This window comes from Hordeum vulgare, chromosome 7H (assembly GCF_904849725.1).
Source record: "Hordeum vulgare subsp. vulgare chromosome 7H, MorexV3_pseudomolecules_assembly, whole genome shotgun sequence".
Lineage (NCBI taxonomy): Eukaryota > Viridiplantae > Streptophyta > Magnoliopsida > Poales > Poaceae > Hordeum > Hordeum vulgare.
Genome location: NC_058524.1, coordinates 74,921,185 through 74,930,053, shown reverse-complemented (window position 1 = coordinate 74,930,053; position 8,869 = coordinate 74,921,185). Strand labels below are relative to the sequence as shown.

At 41.8% G+C, this 8,869-nt stretch overlaps 1 protein-coding gene across 1 annotated transcript; it reads left to right on the top strand.

The window, feature by feature from the left end:
* The first annotated feature begins 567 nt into the window (after positions 1-567).
* On the top strand, positions 568-8,690 carry LOC123410926 (putative transcription elongation factor SPT5 homolog 1). The gene is made up of 22 exons (XM_045103850.1): positions 568-1,014; positions 3,347-3,585; positions 3,671-3,814; positions 3,879-4,040; positions 4,102-4,185; positions 4,519-4,589; positions 4,661-5,018; positions 5,096-5,251; positions 5,364-5,461; positions 5,541-5,589; positions 5,659-5,811; positions 5,926-6,069; positions 6,155-6,254; positions 6,389-6,559; positions 6,633-6,681; positions 6,757-6,848; positions 7,236-7,305; positions 7,423-7,477; positions 7,638-7,749; positions 7,847-7,990; positions 8,104-8,201; positions 8,300-8,690. The coding sequence occupies exons 1-22, from the start codon at positions 654-656 to the stop codon at positions 8,540-8,542; spliced, it is 3,153 nt and encodes a 1,050-aa protein (XP_044959785.1). The 5' UTR covers positions 568-653; the 3' UTR covers positions 8,543-8,690.
* The last annotated feature ends 179 nt before the right edge of the window (positions 8,691-8,869 follow it).

The window sequence follows — 8,869 nt, the reverse complement described above, 5'->3', positions numbered from 1 at the left end:
GAAATCCTAAAACGTTTCGAGCCAGCGTAGTGGGTCGTTTAGGAAAGACACAATCTAATATGTCCACTAAACTCTCAAGATCCTACTTCGACGCTCCAAAAAGCTGCCTTAAATTGAGCACCCCAACAATTGCAGGCCATAGCCCATAGGACTGATCAAAAGTAGCATCAGGATCAGCCGCCATCTGAAAATAGCCGGAGAAATCTGATGCTCAAAGCAGCGTTCCCTGCCGCACATTCGTTATTCTAGCACGAGAGAGCAGATCGGCAAGGGCGCAACACCTTTGACCTGACTGTATCCAGCAGGTGACGCTGTATTTTTTTCAGTGAAAAAAAGCAGGTGACGTCGTCATACTCGGATTTGTCCGTCACAGAACGGAAAGGGATATATACACACGGAGACGGTACCCAGTTACGGTCCAACCAGTGGGCCACAGTGAAGCCAGCCATCCGAGATCCGACCGAGTCCCCGAATCGTACAGCTGATCCAACGGTCCACAGAGCGACCCGACGCAGCCCGCAGCCCGCAGCCAGCCCAGGCTACACCTCGCAACCGCCTAGGCGCACGGGCACGACTCGTCTGAGGAGACGAGTTTCCCCTTTCCCCTCGACGCCCCCCGCGAGCGCCCGAAAACCTAGCCGCCAAATCCACCCATGGCTCGCCGAGGCCGCGACGACGACGACGAGGAGGAGGAGGAGGAGGACGAGGAGGAGGCCTACGACCTCGACGACGAGGAGGAGGACGAGGGGGACGACTACGAGGAGGAGGCGCGGGGCCGGGGCAAGGGGGCCTCCCGCTCCCGCGCCCCCGCCGGCGGCGGCGGGGTGCGGAAGAGATCGCGCCAGGACAACTTCATCGACGACTCGGCCATCGAGGACGACGACGAGGACGAGGAGGACGACGGCGGGAGCCGCCCGAGGAAGAAGGGCGGCGGCGGCGTGCGCGGGTTCTTCGACGAGGAGGCGCAGGTCGACGAGGACGAGGAGGAGGAGGACGAAGGCGAAGGCGAGGATGGTGAGTTTTTCTTTTCGTTTGCGCTATCCGATTGCGGTCTCCATGCCATCCTTGTGTATTTCTGCCGGCCTTTGGTGAGATCTGAAACCGCTTGGCTTGATTTGCAGAACTAGGCTTGAGGTGTAAGTGTTTTTTATTCTATTTCGTCCTCTGGATGCGCGATTCTCGGTAACTGATGATGGTGGAAATATTAGGACATACTAGTAGTTATTGAATTTTGCCTAAGAGCTAGGTGTCAGCGGTTTTGATGCCATTCTATGTTTTTTTTGTTGTCTTAAATCGGAGCTTGTTATCGTTTAGTTGTCATGGCCTTAATGTTCAATGGTTGCAAACTGAGAATTATGGTGATTTAGCAGAACTCATATATCCCGGTCATTACTTCGTAGTACATGCTTGTTCAAGCTAAAACTGATTTGGTTGCTTCTGTTCTGGTCTGTTGAAGTGCTGATCTTCATTGGGAGGTGTCGGTTTTGGATGTCTTCTCTTTTACGATAATAATTTGAATCCTAATAGGACGACATTAACCCCCTTATTGATGCTATACTCTATGGTATGTTTGATCCTGAGCTTGGACTCGAGTCAAGTCGAGAGTTCTTTCAGGCATGGGAACTTTCTTGTTCGAAAGCAGATTTTGTTTATAGATCTCTGTTTCCTGTTTGTTCATTAAAATTATGCCTAAATTGTGCTCCCTATAGAGCCATAGACACACTGTTTCTGAATAAATCTATGCTATCAATCCTACATGGAACAGAGCTAATTGAAGATTATGTGGTATTAACAACTACGTACTAAGTTGTCGAGCAGACCATGCATATGACGTAAATGAACCACACTACTTCCTCTTCTAGTCTTGGGTAGTTAACTAAATTCGTGCAGTCTTCCGGATGCTAGACAAAATACCTTTGAATACAACTTGATCCGGTGCAGATAAAAATATACACATTAAGCTTGACATATCTTTTGCTACCATGGTGAAAATCAGTCAATTATTCATCTGTAAACTGCAGAACGGCTCAAAAGATTCATTGTTACGAGCAAGGGAAATAGCATGACATCATGCCCTGTATATCTGACTGGTGTAATTGTGGGCTGTAAGGTTTGTCCAATATAAACTACATCTCCTAAAAAAATCCGTCAGATTTTGGACTCCCCTGCTTTTATCTTGAACATTTGTGACCATAACATTTATGAAATACATCATGTGGAGCTTTAAGTACGGTAATCAATCATACTGTCATGGCTAAAATGATAAATGGATTGTGCAATTCTCCACAATTTGAAAGAGGTGTTGTAAAGGATAATCAGTATGGTGTCATTAAGGGATTCAATGTGCAAACACAATTTTTTAGATGTTCAATTTTATTCTTGAGCCGTCAGACTGAATTGGACGAATAAGAATATAAGATGGTCTGCATCAAACCCTAACTAGTACTTCGTATATTGGTATGGATATAGATAGATAATTTCTGAAGAATCACTTGATATAATCTGTTTTGCACTTGTCCTCATTGTACCCTCAAAATCTTCATGTGCTACAAAATACAATTCATAGTTTACTCAAAACCCTAAAATTGCCATTGAATGGGAGGAGCAAACTAAAAACTATTTCTAATGGATATCATGTGAGTTCTATAATCTTTTCAATCTATCTCCTGCATTTTGTATTACATATTTACATGCCAACGTGCTTCATGCTGGTAACCAGTGCTAATATCTGCAAATGACACGTCAGGTCATATCTTTGGCCTGCTGGTCCCACTAATTCATGACAGATCCGAGTCATAGCTCTCCTGTTCCAATTGGTCGTAAGAATCCATGAAGAACCATGCTTTGTCAATATGATGATGGGTTCCCAGTTCTAGTAGGTTAAGGAAAGCAATGGGTGAACATTAGCGGAACCATCTCGTATTATTGTAGCAGTTTTGTGATCTACTTCAGTACATCTGCCATGTATCTGCCACAGTGCCACTAGTGGCGTTGCATTTATGTAATAGAAATGACTGTACTAGAATATAAAATCTGTTGACCTACCTTCACTGTTGCTTGAGGATCAGAGGATCTGGATTGAACTACTTGATGAATTAGATGGTTATATTAAGGAAATAAGTCGGAGGCTAGTGTGTTGAGATATTGTGACGGCTATTACAGCCAATTCTGCTTTTAGTAGCATAGTAAGTGTTTTGTTAGTGTTACTAAGGAATTCAATACTATTCAGATGTGTACTGGACGGATGCCGAACTAGTTTCACAACAGTTATCATACTGATTTGCAGGAACAGAGGTAGGTTTCTAAATTCTAATGCACTGATCTCTGTTCATTGGCCCTTGTTCAGACTTCATCAATGATGCTGGAGCCGACATTCCTGATGAGGATGCCGGCAGGGGCTCCAGATCACGTCACTCTATCCCTATGAGAGATGAAGAAGAGGATATTGATGAGATTGAACGACAAGTACGAGAGAGATATGCAAGATCTACTCATATTGAGTATGGAGAGGAAGCTGCAGACGTTGAACAACAAGCTCTCTTGCCATCTGTGAAAGATCCAAAGCTTTGGATGGTGAAATGTGCGGTAGGGAAGCTGTAGCTTAATTGAATCGCTTGCCTTTTTTTCTTAGCACCGTCTGTGCTCTACTAATGTCACATTATGGTTTCAGATTGGGCATGAGAGGGAAACAGCAATCTGTCTAATGCAAAAGTTCATTGATAGGACAGATCTCCAGATAAAATCTGTTGTTGCGTTAGATCATCTAAAAAATTATATTTATGTTGAAGCGGAAAAGGAGGCCCATGTCAAGGAGGTATGCATACGCGTGACATTATATTTCTTTTGGTTGCACAACCCTACTAATTATTTATATGCAGGCTTGCAAAGGTCTACGAAATATCTATGCTTCGGCAAAAATAACGTTAGTCCCAATAAAAGAAATGGCAGATGTCCTCTATGTTGAGAGCAAGAATGTTGATCTTGCAAGGGATACTTGGGTCCGAATGAAGCTGGGAGTATATAAAGGTGACCTTGCTAAGGTACGATGACATCACTTCTCTTAGATATGTTTCTCCAGAAACTAAGATGATCGCTTTGCAGGTTGTTGATGTTGACAATGTACGGCAAAGGGTAACTGTGAAGCTCATCCCTAGAATAGATTTACAAGTTTTGGCTAGTAAACTGGTAAGTCACATATCTCTTTTTTTGTTTCTCTCTAAATCTAATTTGGCGTAACAATAGGTTGATCTGTGGTACAAGATGTTATTTAAGTTCTCCTTTTCATGTTTAACAGTAGAGTTTTTATGTTTAACAGTAGTGATCACATCATAAGTAGTATTTAAATTCTCCTTTTCATGTTATTTTCTTTTGTCCCCTCTTGTGCTTTTTCTGAAGGCAAAACATCTGTTCGCTGAGTCTTGAGTTATTACTTACCAGGGATTGCTCTTATTGTCATGACTACGATTTTGATTCCTTGTTTTGGATGGCGTGAATTTGATGGGTAATTTATAATTTCAGGAAGGGAGGGTGGTTGCAAAGAAGAAAACCTTTGTCCCAGCACCAAGATTTTTCAATATTGATGAAGCCAGGTCTTCTCCTCCTCTGTGATCAATTATTTTATGGTCTTCTTGTCATTGTTTGCTAACTTTCCCACAAATAGGGAAATGCACATACGTGTGGAGCGGAGGCGGGATAAAGACTCTGGGGAATACTTTGAGATGGTTGATGGTTTGATGTTCAAAGATGGTTTCTTGTATAAACCGGTCTCGATAAAATCAATCCACACACAGGGTATTCAGCCATCATTCGATGAATTGGAGAAGTTCAAGAAACCTGGCGATGACATGAATGGGGATATGTCAAATTTGAATACTTTGTTATCTAATAGGAAAAAGGGACACTTTATGAAGGGTGATGCTGTCATTGTTGTTAAAGGTGATCTAAAAAACTTAGAGGGGTGGGTTGAGAAAGTAGAGGACACAACTGTCCATATCAGGCCGAAAATATCCGATCTTCCGGTAATTGTTTGCACTTGTAGCTATCATTAACATTAGCCGTTTGATCTGGTGAATTATGCATCTCTTTGTAACTGCAGAAAACATTAGCCTTCAACGAGAAAGAACTTTGCAAATATTTCAAACCTGGAGATCATGTGAAAGTGGTATCGGGTGTCAAAGAGGGTACCACAGGCATGGTTGTTAAAGTTGATGGGCATGTCCTAATCATTTTATCAGACACAACTAAAGAACACGTGAGCAATTTTTGTCCAGTTTAATAGTTATTATGTTTAGAGATGACTCAGTCTTATCTGTACTAAATAATTTATTTCTTAACTGTTTCTCATCTTTTCATGATGATCACAGATACGTGTATTTGCCGACCATGTTGTGGAGAGCTCTGAAATCACCACAGGAATTACAAGAATCGGTGATTATGAACTACATGATCTTGTTCTTTTGGAGTAAGTTGTCTTTCCAGTGTGCACCATAAGGATAACTCATTTGTGCAAGTGCTTTCCTTAATTTTCAATATCTTTTCAGCAACTTGTCATTTGGGGTAATTATAAGAGTGGAAACTGAAGCATTCCAGGCAAGTGTGTTTCTCAGGATCTTTAATTGATGTTGAAGTCCACAAAATATTTACCACACTTATGTTTAGGTTCTGAAAGGAGTGCCAGATAGACCTGAAGTGGTGCTTGTAAAATTAAGAGAAATAAAAAGCAAGATTGATCGGCGTACATCAGCGAAAGATAGATTTAATAATATGGTCGCAACTAAGGATGTTGTAAGAGTTGTTGAGGGAGCATGTAAGGTGTGTATCTTTTCACATTTATTATTAACTGTATTATCAATTTGTCCTATTTGAGCAACACTTTATTATGTAATCCCAATACAGTTATATTCATATTTTTTTCCTTTGAACTAGGGAACGCAAGGACCTGTGGAACACATACATAAGGGGATATTGTTCATATATGATAGGCACCACCTTGAACATGCAGGCTTCATTTGTGCAAAAGCACAATCGTGCATTCTTGTCGGTGGATCAACTGGTGGCCGTCGTGGAAATGTTTGTACTTGAGTATTAATAGTCTTGGTAAAAAAATCTGATTATGTTTTCTTGAGTTAACTTGCCATTTGTTTTGTGCATGCAGGGTATGGATGCTGCAGATGCTAGGCTTGGTGCTTTGAGATCCCCGGCAAGCATTTTGCAGTCTCCAGGAAGGCTGCCCCCTAGAGGACCACAAATGAACTGTATGAAACTTCTGTGCCTCTTCTTGTAAATGTGAAAAATGTGTATTCTGCTTCAGTGTTGATTTTCAGGCAGCTCCACGATAGCTTTGTTAACTGAAGCTGATGTATTAATATGGCCTTGTCATTCAATGCAGATGGTGGAAGATTTGGAGGAGGTGGTCGTGGTGGAAGAGGACATGATGCCTTAGTTGGCAAGTGTATCAAGATTAAATCTGGTCCTTATAAAGGGTACCGTGGTCGCGTTAAAGAGGTGACTGGGGTGCTTGTGCGTGTGGAGCTTGATTCGTTAATGAAGATTGTCACAGGCGAGTAATTATATTTTATATTGCATTCTTTGATATCTCATGTGCTTGTTGCTAATATGGTACCAAAATACAGTTAAGAGAGATGATATTGCCGACACACCTACTGTTGCAACACCATTCCGGTAATTCTCTCTCTCTCCGTTGCATTTTGGGCATTTGTTCGATTTGAGTTTACTAACAGGACTTGTTATCACCAGTGAACCCCGATTTTCGTTGGGTAGTGAAACACCGATGCACCCATCTAGAACGCCACTTCATCCATTTCAGACTCCAATGCGTGACCCTGGAGGTATGATTGCCTTCTGCCCTCATGTTTTAACCATTCAATCGCATGATCCATCGTGCTCACATCCCCAGCTGTTTCATCTCAACTTACAGTGTTGATATGAACTGTGGTTGAAAGGATACTATCTGATTGTAACTTTTTGTTTGCTTATTTTGATACTCTATAACCTCAGTCACATTCTAGTCTTAACCATGTCATCAAACATTTCAACCTAAGTAGGCTTCTGATAAGGTCATGAGAAAGTTATCGTGTTACTTAATTATTTGCGCCCTTTCAACAGATGCTAGTTGAGTATAAAACCAACACATCAGTATTCGCACTATTCATTCAGTCGTACTTGTCATTTATTTTTTATGCTTATGTGTTAACAATATCCTTCATTTTCTACAGCAACACCGATACATGATGGAATGCGAACCCCGATGCGTAGTAGGGCCTGGGCTCCTATGAGTCCTCCAAGGTTGTGCAACTTTTATATAGATAAACATTTCTGATCCATGAAAAATCTCTTGCCACTAGGGTATATTATTGTATTTGTGTTTATGTGTTCATGGTCATGACGTTGGTAATTTGCCAGAGATAATTGGGAAGATGGAAATCCTGATACTTGGGGAAGCAGTCCAGCTTACCAGGTTAGTTGCACGGTGACTTGTTTATTTGTTACTATTACCTTCTATATCCGACCCCACATTTTTTAGTCTTGTTAATACCAGGTTAGTTGCACGGTGACTTGTATTTGTTCCTATTACCTTCTATATCAGATCTCACATTTTTATTCTTGTTGATTTTCAGCCAGGAACACCACCAGCTCGGCCATATGAAGCCCCAACACCTGGATCAGGGTGGGCAAATACTCCAGGAGTTAGTTATAATGATGTTCCAACTCCTAGAGAGAGTAACTATGGTAATGAAATGTGTGCAAGTATCTACTTTGTGTTAACATGATATAACAGTACCGTGAAAGACATTTTTTTGTTCTAATATTGTTTCTATTCTCTTAGCAAATGCTCCAAGCCCATATGTGCCTTCTACACCTGTTGGACAGCCAATGACGCCAAATTCTGCCGCGTACCTTCCTGGTACACCCGGTGGTCAACCGATGACTCCAGGCAATGCTGGAATGGATATAATGTCTCCCGTAATGGGTGTGTGTTTTCAGCATTATCTGTAGAAATGTTTTAGTGAAGTTCCATCAAAATCACCAAAATAGGCAAAGCAGCCTGATAACTCATCTAATTATATGCCAAAATCTTTGCAGGTGGCGAGGGTGAAGGTAACTGGGCATTGCCAGATGTGTTAGTTAATGTCTTGGCGGCAGGTGATGAAGGACCTGGTGTCGTCAGGGAAGTGCTTGGGGTATGTGACGTGGAGAGCATCGTGGGATTCCAAGATGTACATTTGAATTGTTTTGTGTCCTAAGCTGTGCTGATTACCCTGAATGTTTGAACTTGCAGGATGGAACTTGCCGTGTGGCACTTGGGTCGTCAGGCAACGGAGACATTGTGACGGTCCTTCCGACTGAGCTCGAGGTCATCAGACCAAAGAAGAGTGACAGGATCAAAATCATGAATGGTACCTTCCGTGGATTTGTTGGAAAACTCATAGGAATAGACGGTTCCGATGGCATTGTGAAGCTCGACGACACATATGAGGTCAAGATCTTAGATATGGTGATTTTGGCCAAACTGGCGGCTTGAGCTGGATGTATATTTGTAACCTGTCCCTCATATAGCCTTTGTTGTATCAAGTGTCGTTGTTTTTTCAATAAACCATATGTTATTTTTGTTTCATTAGTTTGTATCTCAGATTTTGACATCAATAGAAAAGAAAACCTCATGATGGAAACCATGTCCGCAGTTATAGTTATCTCCATTATTCTCTTCTATGGATTTGTTGGCATCTATTGTTTTAGTTGACGTGTTCTTGTTGGTGTTTCCTTTGCGACATAGATGACGGGTTGGTTGTGGTGTATAAAGAGTGTTTGTCGGGTCGACTGTGTAGTCAAGGGGTTTGTTTGTATGTGG